This window comes from Etheostoma spectabile, unplaced genomic scaffold (assembly GCF_008692095.1).
Source record: "Etheostoma spectabile isolate EspeVRDwgs_2016 unplaced genomic scaffold, UIUC_Espe_1.0 scaffold00569331, whole genome shotgun sequence".
Lineage (NCBI taxonomy): Eukaryota > Metazoa > Chordata > Actinopteri > Perciformes > Percidae > Etheostoma > Etheostoma spectabile.
Window position 1 is genome coordinate 91,178 of NW_022605066.1, and position 18,128 is coordinate 109,305.

At 39.1% G+C, this 18,128-nt stretch overlaps 1 protein-coding gene across 1 annotated transcript in view; it reads left to right on the plus strand.

The window, feature by feature from the left end:
- LOC116684799 (adenylate cyclase type 5) overlaps window positions 1–18,128 on the plus strand; it is an 80,808-nt gene that overhangs the window by 55,286 nt on the left and 7,394 nt on the right. The window contains exons 6-15 of the mRNA XM_032510228.1: window positions 106–264; window positions 413–554; window positions 1,914–2,051; window positions 5,776–5,798; window positions 10,616–10,775; window positions 12,684–12,781; window positions 14,044–14,131; window positions 15,914–16,030; window positions 16,167–16,325; window positions 17,874–18,058. Coding sequence (XP_032366119.1) covers window positions 106–264; window positions 413–554; window positions 1,914–2,051; window positions 5,776–5,798; window positions 10,616–10,775; window positions 12,684–12,781; window positions 14,044–14,131; window positions 15,914–16,030; window positions 16,167–16,325; window positions 17,874–18,058 — 1,269 coding nt within the window. The remainder of the gene's footprint in view (window positions 1–105; window positions 265–412; window positions 555–1,913; window positions 2,052–5,775; window positions 5,799–10,615; window positions 10,776–12,683; window positions 12,782–14,043; window positions 14,132–15,913; window positions 16,031–16,166; window positions 16,326–17,873; window positions 18,059–18,128) is intronic.

Genomic DNA, 18,128 nt, shown 5'->3' on the forward strand with positions numbered 1-18,128 from the left:
TATTTAAACAATTAAATATATATGAAAATATGTGTGCAAAATTAGAAACAATCATTTGGCAGATTATTATTTTTGTCACTTCATACTTTCAAATGTTTTCTGCAGGCTGGTACGTGAGGTGACTGGGGTGAACGTGAACATGCGAGTGGGAATCCACAGCGGCAGGGTGCACTGTGGGGTGCTGGGACTCAGGAAGTGGCAGTTTGACGTCTGGTCCAATGACGTCACACTCGCCAATCAGATGGAGGCTGGGGGCCAAGCTGGGTAGGTCCCTCTACAGTAGTTATAGTCAAATTCAAAGTAACTACAAACCAGTCCCTTTTGCTGAAACTGTATGTACAGCCACATACAGTATCTGAATAATGAACATTTATTTGGGTGTTTCTGTGTGTTTTCCTTTTGTTTCCCTAAGGCGTATCCATATCACTAAGGCCACTCTGAATTATCTGAACGGGGACTACGATGTGGAGGACGGAGCAGGTGGAGAACGAAATGCCTACCTGAAGAAGCACAACATAGAAACCTACCTCATTGTCGGCTGCAGTCAGAAAAGGGTACGGTCATCATTAATGTCTGAAATTTCATAGGCCACACACAAAAGTACACATAAAGTGCACACTTAAAAAGATGTACCATATTTAGGGATTTTTTTTATGTAATTAGTTTGATTTATAGCTACATATGTTGATGTTTAGCCACTAGGGGGCAATAGAATTCCACAACAAGCTGACAGACACACTTTGTAAAGCTGCTGCTGTGTAAACAGATACATATTTTTATCCCATTTTTCACATGATACATTTTAAGTCCAATATTCAGTCCTTTTTAGGTCTCCATCAACTCCTGATTAAAATATCAAACTCTTTTTAGCTGCCAGTTTTACTTTCTTTGCCAGCTAGATTCTACCTCTGTCTGTGCTGGGCAGTTAGTGTGAATTCATTTATTTCATTCATAATCGAAGAAAATTAATGAATACAGCTATAGTAAAATCTATATGAAAAATAACAATAATTTAAAAACATCAGTAAAAATGATATTCTTTAAATATTAGTAATAGCAAGCCTTCTGGAGTTGAACCATTTAATAGTTTTGGATAACTTTCATGTTCTGATTCGAACCATAAACAGAAGCTGTGGGTGTTATAGCGCTGCTCCTGATGGAGCTGTCTTTTAAAATAAAAACAGCCAGTCCATATTGTACATAGCAATGTTTATAAACTGGGATTCTGTCCATGTGAACTGTTTTTTTTGGGGGGGTTTATCTCTGCTTGACTGCATGAGCTCCAGTTTGTTTATGCCAGAACTGCTTTTATCAGCTGTCTTTGTCCTCCAGCAGTATCACAAGCTGTGACTATAGATAGCGTGTCATGTGAAGTGATAGCTTCCCTCACTTTCGCTGCTCATGCTCTGAGACAGAAGGAAGATTGTACAATCTAATTATTTTAGTTTCTTTTTTAAATTTTTGAAAAAAAAAACAACAACCTAGAACCAGAATGTGGTTCTAACATCAGATCTGTATAAAATAAATGGATAGTACTTCCGGAAAACATCTTTTAACACCAGAAGGGAAAACTTATTTTCCCCATTAGTTGGTGGATGTTTTTACTTACTGCTTCTCACAGTACGATGAGTAAATACATGTTTAACATTTTCTGCAGTGGCAGGAGATTCTTTTGAGGTAAAAGAATCACCTCAAAAGTACAGTACTTGAGAAAATGTACTTTCCATCACTGGTGCATTTAAATAAAATCACAGTCCAGTAGAGGCAAGTTTGTCTGCTCAACCAGTGTCTGCCAAACCAAACACCAGAAAGAGATTTGGCGTCTGTCAATGAACTTTATCTTTTGTTTAGTTTTTGTGAGTTCCTTCGCATGTAATGAATACATTCTAATTCTGTATTTTTATTTCTTACAGAAAGAGGAAAAGGCAATGATTGCCAAAATGAACCGACAGAGGACTAATTCTGTCACCCAAAACAGTGGCCACTGGACGGACCGACCGTTCTACAACCACATGGGTGGCAACCAGGTCTCCAAGGAAATGAAGAGGATGGTAAGGAAGATTTAAAAAGTGTTCATTTCAGAGTTTCCTGACCCTCTGCTTTGTAGAGATGCTATTATGCTTGTCGTCGTTATTAGAGTGCCACAGCCAGTGCCAATAATATCTTATCTCAACCCTCATTTTGTGATGAAGCCAACACGTAGTTAATACCCATAATCCTTTGATCTGCAGTCCTGATAAGCAGCGGTGATGGCCCTTCATGGCACACTCCACCTCTCACACATCGTCTCGGCTCTGAGAGGCTCTCCGGGGCCCTCGGAGAGACAACAGCAACATGTAGGCGACCGCGATGAAGCGATTACCACATTGTGTTGGTCAGTGCTGTCAGTGGCGACCCCCATCCTTTACACTTTAACCTCTCTCGGGAGGAAAGCTGGAAATGTAGCAGCAGCAGAGTGGTGTGTCCACGCTGACATTTTTACTTATGTGCCTTAGCTCTCTCTCTCTCTCTCTCTCTCTCTCGCTCTCTTGCTCTCTTTCTTTCTCTCTCTGCTAAAACAACCCTGCAAACAGAATCACTCAGCAAATGGACACACACACGCACACACAGACACACACACACACACACACACACACACACACAAACACACAGAGTGTTTTGTTTATTCTCAGATCATCAATTATGGGACAGAATAGGTAATGCACATGTGAGGAGGATAAAGTACCGCCCAGGGGAGTCATCTTAACTTTAACTTGTGCTCAATTGATCCAGGAGACACAATATAACAACAGGATCACTGCTGTGACATGCATTCTCAATATCATAACATTTTCCCTTGCTGTTAAATACTGCATCACATTACTAAAAAACTCGCTTCACTCATGTGTCGTTCCCTGCTTTATTCCGGAGGTCAGATGCATATTCTCTCGCCTCACAGTTTCCACCTAGACTTTATTTTTAACTCGGTGCGCGCTCAGTAACCAAACAGTGTGCATGGATCTCCACATCAGTTATTTTTTTCATGATTAGTTGTTTGTATATTTGTATATGACCCAGAGGCTCTGTAGCAGCCCCACTGTTCTGTTCGTCATTAGCAACAGCCAATGACTGAACGAACAAAAGAAAAAGAAAAAAAGCTCTACCTACTGAAACTCCAACCACACTAACACAAAATCAAAGATTCCAATGTGATTTACAATTGATCTTTTTGACCGTAAAAGCAGAAACACTACAGCTGAGACTGCTCAGCATAAAAAATAGGTTTATCTCCTATCTATGTCGTCCTTGATGAGTTCATACAGGTAATGGTCCCGTCATCATGTCAGCGGCTGTGGGGTTTTTTCTTCTTCGTTTGCCTTATATCAGAAAAGATTGTCACCAAAGTGTCTGTGTGTTCTTTATGCTCTGAATCCCTTTTTTTGGGTCCCCTTCTGCCTATCACTCTCTCCCTCTCTCTCTATGTTCTGCTAATTAATCACCCGGCAACCTCTGAAGATAAAACATGTAGCGAGTGACGACTCAAAGACACACAGCAGTGAGAGACAATTTGTGTAGAAATGAGAAGGGGGGAGGTGTGTAATGGATGGATATTCTCTATTGTTCTATCTATCTGTCCAGACACAGTGACTGTGAATGACTTATGAGGTATCCACGAGTTTACACATGCACGTACCTTTACTTCTATTTATTCAACTGCTCTCATATGTTGAAAAGATGAGAGGTAAAAGTGAAACAAAAGCCATTTTTAAAGCAAAAAAGCCAAATATTTGATGGTTCTAGCTTCTCAGTTCTGACAAGTGGATGCCTTTCTGTGTCATACATGATAGTACCTAAATATATTTGGGTTTTGGACTGTTGGTCAGACAAAACAAGACATTTGAAGACGTCCTCCTTTTATTCAGAAAAACTGAGATTTTTTACCCGTTTTTCTGAAATGTTTAAGAATAAAAGAAAATGTTTGGTTGGAACCAAGATCTCAAACTTGGACCCATCAGACCAAAGCCCAGATTTCCACTGGTCTAACGTCCATTCCTTTTGTTTCTTGGCCCAAAAAAAATCTCTTCTGCTTGTTGCCTCTCCATAGCAGTGGTTTCATAGCTATTTGACCACAAAGGCCTGACTCGCACCCGAGTCTCCTCTTAACAGTTGTTCTAGAGATGTGTCTGCTGCTGGAACTCTGTGTGGTATTCATCTGGTCTCTAATCTGAGCTGCTGTTCACTTGTGATTTCTGAGGCTGGTGACAGCAGCAGCAGCAGAGGTGACTCTCGGTCTTCCTTTACTGGGGCAGACCTCATGTGAGCCAGTTTCGTTGCAGCGCTTGATGGTTTTTGCGACTGCACTTGGGGACACATTCAAAGTTTTCGCAATTTTCCGGACTGACTGACCGTCATTTCTTTAAGTAATGATGGCCACTTGTTTCTCTTTACTTAGCTGATTGGTTCTTGACATAAAATGAATGTTAACAGTTGTCCAATAGAGCTGTTGGCTGTGTATCAACCTGACTTCTGCACAACACAACTGTTGTTCCCAACTCCATTAATAAGGCAAGAAATTCCACTAATTAACCCTGACAAGGGCCACCTGTGAAGTGAAAACCATTTCAGGTGACTACCTCATGAAGCTCACTGAGAGAACACCAAGGGTTTGCAGCGCTATCAAAAAAGCAAAGGGTACTCTGAAGACACTGGAATATCATGTTTTCAGTTATTTCACACTTTTTTGTTAAGTTCATAATTCCATATCTGTTCATTCATAGTTTTGATGCCTTCAGTGAGAATCTACAATGTAAATAGTCATAAAAATAAATGAAACGCATGGATTGAGAAGGTGTCCAAGCGTGTGCGTGTGCGTGTGCGTGTGCGCGTGCGCGTGCGCGTGCGTGCGTGCGTGCGTGCGTGCGTGCGTGCGTGTGTGTGTGTGTGTGTGTGTGTGTGTGTGTGTGTGTGTGTTTCAATTTCAGTTTTATTTATAGTATCAATTCATAACAAGAGTTATCTTGAGACACTTTACAGATAGAGTAGGTCTAGACCACACTCCAGAATATATATATATATATATATATATATATATATATATATACAGACACACACACACACACAGAGACAAATGTTTTGCTCCAAATTGTAGCACTTGTTTAATAGAAGGAAACTAAATGTTGTATAATTCATATATTAATGTGTTATTCAAATAAAACAAATTTATGTACTGTAGATATACAATTAATCTACAAGCGTAAAACTGTGTGGCCACCACAGAAGTAATATAACTTCTAATGGTTCTAACAGTTAGGCTGCGGCTAGCGCTGTGGAGATGGGTCCGGCAAAGCTAGACTGGCTCTGGCTTACGGTTATCTTTTCATATCGATTTATCTGTCTGGTATTGATTATTACTAATAATCATTATTGTTGAAAAGTTTCCAGAGACTAATGTGACAGTCAAAGACCTAAAGATATTTAAATTACAAATACAGAAAACCAGTGAATCCTCATAGTTGAGATACTGGGAAGAAATGTTTGGCATTTTTGTTTTTTAATTTACTTACTCGATTTAAACATTTTCAATATTCCATCAATAAAGATTACTTGTGCATTTGCCAGTTTTGTTATTGTTAGCTCAGGGTAAAGCAAACCAAAAAACTGGGTCCAGTCTGGTTTAAAACCGGTATAAAATAAAGTTCCCAGGTGCTGTCAGACTGTTCAAACACAAGATGTTTTCATCTCCAGCTGATTCGTTGTAAAGTTTTGCTCTTTTCTCTTCTCTTTCCTGTCTTGCAGGGCTTTGAAGATCCCAAAGACAAGTGAGTAGTGACTGTATCTCAATCACATTGTGTCTTCCCTCTCACCCTGCTCTCTTGGGTATGTTGTCTCTTTTTGTCCGAATGAGTCTGGACTTGTGCTTACAGTCAGTATCTTAACCCTTGTGTTGTCTTACTGTCAACCGCCAACTTGTTGTCCTTACATCAAAATTTAAAATGAACTTTCTTTTTTTTTAAATGAACTTTTTTTTTTGTCAAGAAGCCTAATTTAAATTACAGTATAGCTAATTCTTTAGTTTAAAAAAGCCATAAGTTATGAATTATATTGACCGAGATTTAAGATTAAAGGATGTTGAGTGAACCACAGACTAGTTTATGTCAAAGCTTTAGCCAGGAGACTGTTTTAAAACCATAAATATATTTTTAAAATGCTATGAAATTGAATAAAACACCTCAAATTCAATGGAAGTAATCATTCATTTTACCTGTGAAGAATGATGAATGTGTTCCAGACAACATACATGCACGCATTCAAGTTATCTTGGGGCAATTGGGTTGTAATAAACCTATATTTCTGATATTAAATACTTTAAAAACGGGTCAGATCTGACCCGAGGACAACACAAGGGTCAAAAAAAAAAAAAGAACTGAGGAAAAAAAAAAAAAAATCAATGGGCCACTTTGAAATCAATAACAAACTTGAGCACTGAAAGGAACTAACACTGTTTGAGTCACAGGACATATATGGCTCTAACCTTAATCAGGAGATCAATATTAGATCAGATTACACTGTAGGAATATTTAATGTGTATGAGCCACGGGATCTGATAATACCTCTGTTTTCTTTGGCTGTGAGCTTACATTATTAACTCGCATAAACTCAGTGGTCACAAAATGTTACGAGAGACTTATGTTATATATAGCCTATGTAAACACCCAATTTGCTTACAAGCATAACCCAGATGGAATCATTAAATCGTTATGCTCCTGGTTACTATTTAAGGCTATAAGACCTGTACTCTACAAAAACACCCTGCAGCGTTCTTGCTTCTAAAGTCTCGCAGACCTTTTAATACAAATACTAAAAAACTTGGTCTTTCTTTCCTGATAAAAGTGCAGCAGAGATGGTTTAGCCCTTTTAGAAGTTGGGGCTGTGATTGTATAAGCTCACTTGATATACACACACGTATTAAACACTGCAGGGAAATACAGAGGGTAGACAAAATAACATAAACACTTGATAAAAAGGGACTCTTTTTGGGACGGAGCTCCTGAAAACGTGTATTTTCAGTAAGCTTGTTACTAAGTGTGATGTGGGCCTATATAGACACACAATTTTCAAATTTAGGACAGTTTTAGATATTGTGGTTTAATCTTAAAAAAAATACATGATGTTTGGGAGAAATATAATTCGAAATCAAGGTTTTAGGGGCTTTTACATTATTTGTTGTTGCAAATACTAATAAATGTATTTCTTGGGAGCTGCACTTAGCAGTATTCATCAGTGAGTCTAAACGTCACTTAAAGATCACTTTGTTAATGCCGCTTTGTTGTCAGGATGTCTGACACTATTAGTGTTGACAAATTAAGTAAGTGGCACTAAGTGATTTAGCCTCTTTGAAATGCTTTAAAGGCAAACACCACTTAAATTTAGATTTTCCAATATTATTATATATTTACATGACTTAGGGAAGTTCAATCAATATTTGTGAAGATTTGTGAACCCACAGAATGTTTTTTTTTTTTAGACCCAAATAAGCTTTTTCTATTCTATAATTTCTATTCTAATTGTAATGTTCTTAGTTCTGAAACAGAAATTGTTCCATATATTCATACTCATACTTTATGGCTGCTAACTGCTACTAATATGCATTCAACTTGATGTAACTTACTTGTCTAGCGGTTTTGTGTTATTGTGTAAAGTTCTTTCAGAGATTAACTTCCTATTATGAAAGTTTATAATGTGATGCAATCGCTTTTCCCATCCTAAATATAACGTCAGAGGAGGGGAAGTTTAGCCCAAGGGCTGTCAGTGATCAAAGAACTGCAGTTATTTCTAAAGAAGTTGTCCTCCTACTCTCCTCCCAAACGGTTCTGTGTCTGGGAGTTTGTTTGACATGACACTGAGCTGGAGCGTCCAAGCTGACAGCTTCTGTTCCGAGCCACAGCACAGATCATGCTCTTATGCAGACTGACCAGCTTTTTGGAATTGAGAGGAAGTGTATGCTGTGTTTTTTCATTGCTCTGCTAGAAAGCAACACGCGATTACATATCACAGCTTAGTTTGGACATCTGTCTGTACAACTGCTTGGTCTGGTGCAGTCAGCAGTTACAAATCTAGTCCATTATTAGGAGTTTATGATTAGACTCAGGAAATAATCTCTGGCCAGTATCATACCCTAAATGTCAAACATGACTTTGAAAGATAATTCATGATTGGAAAAAAGCCCCTTTTATGGCTAAAACCTTAATCAGGAGATCAATATTAGATCAGATTACACTGTAGGAATATTTAATGTGTATGAGCCACGGGATCTGATAATACCTCTGTTTCTTTGCTGTGAGCTTACATTATTAACTCGCATAAACTCAGTGGTCACAAATGTTACGAGAGACTTATGTTATATATAGCCTATGTAAACACCCAATTTGCTTACAGCATAACCCAGATGGAATCATTAAATCGTATGCTCCTGGTTACTATTTAAGGCTATAAGACCTGTACTCTACAAAACACCCTGCAGCGTTCTTGCTTCTAAAGTCTCGCAGACCTTTTAATACAATACTAAAAAACTGGTCTTTCTTTCCTGATAAAAGTGCAGCAGAGATGGTTTAGCCCTTTAGAAGTTGGGGCTGTGATTGTATAAGCTCACTTGATATACACACACGTATTAAACACTGCAGGGAAATACAGAGGGTAGACAAAATAACATAAACACTTGATAAAAAGGGACTCTTTTTGGGACGGAGCTCCTGAAAACGTGTATTTTCAGTAAGCTTGTACTAAGTGTGATGTGGGCCTATATAGACACACAATTTCAAATTTAGGACAGTTTAGATATTGTGGTTTAATCTTAAAAAAAATACATGATGTTTGGGAGAATATAATTCGAATCAAGGTTTTAGGGGCTTTTACATTATTTGTTGTTGCAAATACTAATAAATGTATTTCTTGGGAGCTGCACTTAGCAGTATTCATCAGTGAGTCTAAACGTCACTTAAAGATCACTTTGTTAATGCCGCTTTGTTGTCAGGATGTCTGACACTATTAGTGTTGACAAATTAAGTAAGTGGCACTAAGTGATTTAGCCTCTTTGAAATGCTTTAAAGGCAAACACCACTTAAATTTAGATTTTCCAATATGTATTATATATTTACATGACTTAGGGAAGTTCAATCAATATTTGTGAAGATTTGTGAACCCACAGAATGTTTTTCTTTTTTAGACCCAAATAAGCTTTTTTCTATTCTATAATTTCTATTCTAATTGTAATGTTCTTAGTTCTGAAACAGAAATTGTTCCCATATATTCATACTCATACTTTATGGCTGCTAACTGCTACTAATATGCATTCAACTTGATGTAACTTACTTGTCTAGCGGTGTTTGTTATTGTGTAAAGTTCTTTCAGAGATTAACTTCCTATTATGAAAGTTTATAATGTGATGCAATCGCTTTCCCATCCTAAATATAACGTCAGAGGAGGGGAAGTTTAGCCCAAGGGCTGTCAGTGATCAAAGAACTGCAGTTATTTCTAAAGAAGTTGTCCTCCTACTCTCCTCCCAAACGGTTCTGTGTCTGGGAGTTTGTTCTGACATGACACTGAGCTGGAGCGTCCAAGCTGACAGCTTCTGTTCCGAGCCACAGCACAGATCATGCTTCTTATGCAGACTGACAGCTTTTTGGATTTGAGAGGAAGTGTATGCTGTGTTTTTATCATGCTCTGCTAGAAAGCAACACTCGATACAATATCACAGCTTAGTTTGGACATCTGTCTGTACAACTGCTTGGTCTGGTGCAGTCAGCAGTTACAAATCTAGTCCATTTATTAGGAGTTTATGATTAGACTCAGGAAATAATCTCTGGCCAGTATCATACCCTAAATGTCAACCATGACTTTAGGCAGATAATTCATGATTGGAAAAAAGCCCCTTTTAATGGCTAAAGAAGTCTTCTTTCCACTACATTAAGGCCTTAATTGCCAAGGATTTAGACTTTATTTAACTGTGAACCGCAATGTTACTGGTTCGAGTCTGGCCAGGGAGGTTTGTTGTATCTCTAATTCTCTCATTTCCTGTCGACCTAAAAAGTAGAAAACTTCCCTTTTTTTTCTTCTTCTACATTTATCAGTAGCTGCAGCACGACATAGTCAAAGACAAATCTACCCAAAAAAGTGCGTCTTATCTGAACCAACATAAAACTTTTAAAGATCCCCTCCAAGCATGTTCTGAGACATGTAAAAGTACCCGGCTTTAAGTTATTATTGTCTGTTATGTTGTTTTTTTTCCCCCAATTACCTGGTTCAGAAACAGAATTCTTAAAATGACCTCTCCCTCTTTGAAAAATCCAGAAGGAATGTAAATTTTCAACAACAATGTATCAAAAGACAATGTGTAAACAACGTTATGTTAGTTTATTTCTGTTGTTTTAATTTTATACAACTCTAATTCACAAATGATAAATTATAAATAATGCAAACAACAGAACACAATATTAAGAAATGACTCAATTTAAATGACAAAGTGACAAAGCAAGTTTATGCTGACCGTGAAGCCTTAGCTTATTATTCACTGTTTAGCTGCAGTGAAATCGGATGCCTGAGATTTAAATGTCACTTGGTCTCATCTTGTGTCATTTAGGAATTTCATATTCAGAAATGCACAAGAAAACCTAAACCCAGAGGACGAGGTGGACGAGTTTTTGGGCCGCGCCATCGACGCACGCAGCATCGACCGCCTGCGCTCCGAACATGTCAAGAAGTTCCTGCTCACCTTCAGAGAGCATGACCTGGAGAAAAAAGTAAGGACGTCCACACAGAAATAGTGACACACACTGCCAATATAGCAGCAAATAATTGGCCATGACAAGCAATCTTCTCTGTGCAAAAAGCTTTTCTCCTGCTCGCTCTTTTCTGTCCCTTGAGAAAGTCAGTCAAAGCGAAGTCTAACGGAGAAAGGGAGGAACTGGGGTTTAAAGGGGGAAGATGGCTACTTAAGGGAAAAGGAAGGGAAATATATGAGACAGTGAAGGACAGCTTGAGAAGAGAGGTTAGAAATCCGGTAGTTGCAAAAGAGTTCTGGGAAAACAGGACAGAATTTGAGTCCTCCTTTTCAAGTTTCAATCATTTTTTTTCCTCTAATGGAAAGGAAGTGAAGACTTAGAGCAGATCAGAAGCACTTTTTTTAACCTCCAGATTGCTGTGGATGAAATCATCTCAGCCTTCAGTACCTGGAATCATATGCAGCCTTATCATCCGGTAGGTAGGTAGGTAGGTAGGTAGGTAGGTAGGTAGGTAGGTAGGTAGGTAGGTTGATTAGGTAGGTAGGTAGGTAGGTAGGTAGGTTGGTAGGTAGGTTGATTGGTAGGTAGGTAGGTTGGTAGATTGGTTGGTAGGTAGGTAGGTTGGTAGGTAGGTTGATTGGTAGGTAGGTAGGTTGGTAGATTGGTTGGTAGGTAGGTAGGTAGGTGATTTGGTAGGTAGTAGGTAGGTAGGTAGGTAGGTAGGTAGTAGGTAGGTAGGTTGAGTAGGTAGGTTGGTAGGTAGGTAGGTAGGTTGGTAGATTGGTTGGTAGGTAGGTTGGTTGATTGGTAGGTAGGTAGGTAGGTAGGTTGGTTGGTAGGTAGGTAGGTTGGTAGGTAGATTGGTTGGTAGGTTGGTTGGTAGGTAGATTGGTTGGTAGGTTGGTTGGTAGGTAGATTGGTTGGTAGATTGGTAGGTAGGTTGGTAGGTTGGTTGATTGGTTGGTAGGTAGGTAGGTAGGTAGGTAGGTAGGTAGGTAGGTAGGTAGGTAGGTAGGTAGGTAGGTAGGTAGGTAGGTAGGTAGGTAGGTAGGTAGGTAGGTAGGTTGGTTGGTTGTTGGTTGGTTGGTTGGTAGGTAGGTAGGTAGGTAGGTAGGTAGGTAGGTGGTTGGTGGTAGGTAGGTAGGTTGATTGGTTGGTTGGTTGGTAGGTAGGTAGGTAGGTAGGTAGGTTGGTTGATCACAGACAAGGCAACAATTATAATACACAGATGCCAGCAGCTGTCTTAGTTTTGCTTCATTCCCGGAACAATATGCAAAGCTGTTTTTAAGACTTATGGGGTAAGCACAGTAGCAAGTCTATCATGCATCAAAGTATGACTTTATTGAGAAAACAACCTTGTTTTAACTTCTGTAACAATGTTGTTTAATTAATTAATTTATGTAGATAATTCAGTGGGTTTCTAGAGGGTTTTTAGCCTTAGGCTTAGGATAATTTTCTCAACCAACTCTTAATCTTTTAATTCATCTGATCTAAAACTCAATATTTAGAAATACGTCCTATTTTTACTGGATGATATTGAATATCCGTATCTGCTGCATATATTTCACCCAGTTACTAATAAGAAATTGCAGTACACGAATACCAAAGGCAGGGATAATTTAGAAAAATGTATAACCAGTGTCACCGTCACATAGTTTGTTCCTCACCACAAAACCAATTTCAGCTAATTTATTTTTATTGTATATTTTTGACTCATTGATCGTTTATCTGACTGAGGTTGAGTTAGGATTTATGGGTTCGACCACGGCTCTGGAATGTCAGAAGCCTAAGGTGGCTGTGGATTGATAAATCCATGACGCTGTCGGTCTTTTTTATTTTTTTTTATTTCAGAGGGACAGAAAGGAAGAAAATTGTTTTCAGTGTTAAAATGCGATTTCATTCTCCTCCTCTCGTTCCCTCCTGCAGTACTCCAAACAGGTGGACTCCAGGTTTGGGGCTTACGTGGCCTGCGCCTCCCTCGTCTTTCTCTTCATCTGCTCCATCCAGATCATCATTGTGCCATCGTGAGTCAACACTTTGAAATACAACACAGAAGACTTTAGACTAAATTCTTCATCCTCTTACTAAAATATGCCCCCATTGTGATTTTTAAATGGGGTGACAGTAATTTGGCTCCTCAAAGACACTTTACTGACATATTACTGACATTTTACCACTGCCAGCCCAACAACATCCATGCGTCCCCTTTATGCTAGCACTAGCATCCACTATTATCTCAACAGACAGGACATGAGAACTTGTAACAATCCCAATTAAATCTTAAATGATCAGTGGAAGAGTCTGGGTGTTTGTGTAGCAGATTGGGGAAAAAGTACATTAAATATATCACAGAAAATATTTTAAATTACTGGTCAACTTTTCATTTACATAGAAAGTGCGTGTAGCAGGTGCAACTGAAGGAGGGGGAGATAAATAGGCTTTATTGCTGCAGACAATACAGCCAAATCCATTAGTTATAGTAGTTATACATCCTTTTATGAACAATGTCCAATTGGAAAGTGCTTATGTTTGATGAGCTTATCTGCCAATTTGTCCAAATGTTTGAATAATCTTTGTTTACCAAATCCTGCACATTGTTTTAATACCTACAGTATCTATAGCAAGTTCTTCCATATTTAGCCTTACGACCACAATCATAAAAATCCTAGCTGAATAGATGATTTGTAAAAGAGAATATCAACTTAACTTCTGTGTAATTGCAGCTGAGCTGCAGCCAGATTCAAAGAGCTCTTGCAGATTTTTGTCTTGAGGCGAACCTCCTCTCTTTTTCTCACTGCCCATCTCTCAGTATTGATCTTCTTTAGACTGTCTCTTTATTAACCTTTTTTCTTGATCCTTTTCTCTCACCACTCCCCTCTCCTCCTTTATTTCTGTCTTTACCTCTTAGAGTCCCTTCTTCCTGGTCTCCTCACCACCTCTTGGCTTTCATTGTCTTATCTGTTTTCCTTAATCATTTTCACCGCATTCACACGTCCTCTTCTCTGTTTACCTTGGTCTCCTTCTGCTATTATCATTACCTGACACACACACACACACACACACACACACACACACACACACACACACACACACACACACACACACACACTGCCAACTTCCTATTTACATTGACACAAGATCAAAGACAATAAAGAGAAGCAGATGCTGCTGCCCACAGTATTCCCTTTGAAACCACAACACAGTGTATTAGTAAAACAAACCGTGAACCATAGAAATGCAGCTAGAATCGTCATATGAATATAAGGACATACTGTGTCACCTGCAGCTCCAGTCTGATGATTGGTTTCTTCGTCACCGGTTTCATTATCCTGACGGCTGTCATGTTCGTCTCAACTGTGTACTGCTGTTTCGGGGTGAGTATTCTCTTCTTGTTATGAATGAAATTGCCATATAAACTCGACTCCTTGTGCAGATCTGATCAAGTTTTAAAAGATAGGATAGTTTTTTTTTTTGTAAAATATCTATCTCAAATGTTGTTAAAAAACAGAGAAGGGCTTGTTCCTATTTCTTTATATGGATCTTAAGTATCGGACATCACAGAGACAAATCTGTTCGGTCTTTTATCAGGCAGTGGTTTGATGCTGTGTTCGCTATACATTCCAGATGTCGGTTATCATTTAAACATAATCTGCTCTTGACCTCATTGCAAGTTTTTTTCAGATAAGAGTTTTTAACTAAATTCCTTAATACAATGTGCAGATGTCACTATTTGTGATTTCAATATACACCTCGAATAACCCTTTCTCTTAAAAGGACAAAGCTCATTTTGGATTAAGGATTTTTGTTTCTCTGTTGGTGTGTGTCTATAGTATCAACTGATCGGTCCGCTGTGGGCCTGTGTTGGGTTTATGTTTCTGGTATTTTAGGTTTTTATGACAGTTTATTCATTACAGAGCTATTCAGTTCGCATCAGTTCTTGCTTCAAGGGTAAAGTCACATTGACGCGAGGCTCTGAGAACACTTGTCTCCCATTTACTTCAAACAAAGTTGGTATGACCTGTCACATTTAAGAATGCCTTTCCTATTTTAAAAGATAATAACATATTTTACGGAAGCATTTCAAGGACACCCTGGTGTAGTGAGGTGACTTTTGTTATTTACAAGTAACACATTTCAAGAAACGCTTACAGCCTGATTATCCAGAAGTCATTAAAAACAAGATTGTCTGCTATAGTAGAAGCGACGGCTTAACAGGCTGTATGTGATGGAATTGAGGCAGCATTAAAACAATGTCTTATTTATGTTTTGTTATATTGTGTTATGTTCAGAGGATGATTTAAGGAATAGTTTTTTTAGTTTTTGTTATGTTCTGTTTGCAGGCTGTAGATGTACGTGATGTTTATGGTGTGTGCAGTAATTCATGGTTCTTTTGTTTCACTACATCAACTAATTAGTGCCTTATCGGACAGTGGGTTGTCACTGGGTACTGTGTTTTTTTTCACATAGTCAGCTAGTCAATCTATTAATCAGTCAGTAAATAAACTTCAACTTTGTGGATAGTTACATTTCTTTTACGTTGTATCTAACATACTTATTTTGTAGTATTTATGTCTTACCTGCCATCCACAAGCTCCGCTCTTTGAAAAATGTTTGACACATCAAATGAAGTTTGCAGTCAGACCTTTGTAAAAAAATTGTAAAAAGTTTTTTAGAAACAGCAGTAAACATGACATTCACTGATTATTTTGTTATTGTATGAATTAAACATGGCTTTATGTATTTAAACATGGAGTTATAGAAATTAAGTGCACTTAAGACAAGAGGATGGTGTCAGATCTCAGCTGCCAAACCTCCAGAGGCTTTAAAATCCATTTCCTTCTCTCATCACCTGCTGACAGGCCGTGAGGGACATTTCACAAGGAAAAGTGGAGCTGCTGTTGATGTTTTTTACTGATGATTCATTGTTCTGTTTCGATAAAAACAAACAAATCTCTTCCATTTTTTACATCTACTGATTGTACAGAGAGGATTTTTGATGTCTTTTCATTGGATTATGGTATTTTGACTGATGGTAACTCAGAAAGTGACATGCAGAACTGCAGTGTGTATTTAGGGTTGTATTTATTTAGTGGCTCCAGATAAAAATGAGCCCATCAGTCACTCCCTGGCTCTGTCTGTTTTTGCCGTGCTCCCAGCTCTTCCCAGTCCCTCTGCAGACTCTTTCTAAGAGGATAGTCCAGTCCAGACTGAACAGCACTCTGGTGGGCGTCTTCACCATCATCGTCGTCTTTGTTTCTGCTTTCATCAATATTGTAAGTTCAACAGAATACCAAAAAGAGGAACTTTCTCCTCATGAAATATTTTTTTTAAAGCACTGAGCACTTTGAAATCTCACAAAACAACTGACTCTCCTCTGTTGTGTCTTTACTGACCTTTGACCTTGTTCAGTTCACTTGCAGCAGCCTTGACCTACGGAGTTGTATAAGGGAAGAGCTGAACATCAGTCTGGCCACAGTGAACGCCTGCCATGCTCACCTCCTCAACTACAGCCTGGACACACAACAGAGCCCCTGTGGAGACGATGGCCTCGTCTGCAGCTTACCTGAGGTATGTGTGTGTGCGTGTGCGTGCGCGCGTGCGTGCGTGCGTGCGTGTGTGTGTGTGTGTTTATTTGCACAGTGTGATTTCTGCAAAATAACATTTATTCTACGTTTCTTTCAACAACAAGCTAATTGAAATGGGTGCAATGAACATTTTCAATTACATTTCATTTTTAGTATCAACAACAGTTATCTCAAGACACTTTACAGATAGAGTAGGTCTGGACCAAACTCTATAATTTACAAAGACCCAACAATTCCATTAATTCCGCCAAGAACAAGCATTCAGTGCAACAGTGGTGAGGAAAAACATCTTTGTAGGGAGAAACCTCGGACAGACCCAGGCTCTTGGTAGACGGTGTCTGACGGTGCCGGTGGGGTTTGTGATTAACTGGGGCAATAATAGTCACAATAAAGCTAATGGAACTATGACTAGAAATAGTAGTTGTAGTAGTTCATGGTGTAGCAGCCCACTGCAGGGCGTTACAGGATGTAGCGGGGCACTGCAGGGCATAGCAGGGTTTAGCAGGGCATAGCAGGGCGCGGAGCAGGACCACTGCGACAGCTGCAACCAAGTGCCACCCTAAAACTGTTGGCCGAAAGAACATAAGGACTCCGGGGAATGACTCCACTGACCTAAGTTAGTAACAAGCATTTCCGGTACATGAAGGTACACAGATGGACAGAGAGGAGAGAGGAGCTCAGTGTGACAAAGGAAGTCCCCCAGCAGTCTAAAACCATAACAGTATAATTAAGAGCTGGAGCAAGGCAAACCGGAGCCAGTTCTATAAGTGTTGGTAGATGAATCTGACGACTATGAAGAGAGGCAGAGAAGAGAAGGGGGTGTGCATGCATATGCAAGTAAGCATGAGGACGCAAATGAAGCAAAACAGATTACTGCAGTTGGTAGAAACCTGAGGTTTTTAAGGTTCAACTCAGATGAGCTACAGATTTTTCTGAAGCACAATGTTCAGGGCAGCCTTGTTAACCAAAGAAGACTTTAGTGCTGCTGCAAGTCTGCATAAGTCTACATAAAATCCCATCCCATCAGAACAGAATAAGATTAACATTTATATACATGCATATAAATTATTTCATCATGCCAAAATACATGCTACAGTCTAATTCATGTGTAAAATAAGGCAAATTGTAACAAATCACTGTGGCTGTGAAATAGCACCTCAAGTACCTTATTGCTTTTTGCACAATACGTCATTGCAATAAAAGGGACAAGAAATTCAATCCGTCACAGTGAAGCACTTTGTAATTGTATATTTTAAGATGTCAATGCTTCAGACAAGTGAGATCATTTTGAACAGTAGCAGAACAAATGGATACTAAGTGAGGGTAATTGCAGGTAGAAGTGTTAACATTTGGCTTCCACATTAATGTTTAAATTAACAGCTAAGTGGTCAGAATTGTGGGTTTATGGGGTGTTTCATAATAACTCTGGATGTGACTCATTCAATCAGAGCCGTGTATTACAGATTATAAAGTTTGACTACCAAACATAAAAGAAAATGTACCTTCCCCGCTCTCTATCTTTCTCCCTCAGTACTTCTCGTCCTGTGTGCTGCTGAGCCTGCTGGCCTGCTCCGTGTTCTTGCAGATCAGCAGCATCGGTAAACTCTTCCTCTTGCTCTTCATCGAGCTGATCTACCTCCTCGTCATGGAGGTGCCCAAAGTGAGCCTCTTCGACAACCAGGACCTGCTGGTGATGGCCAACGCTGTCAACATTGTGTGAGTCATTACTACTGCTGCGTGCGTGCGTGCGCGTGCATGCGTGCTTGTATTGTTTAAATCTTTGGTG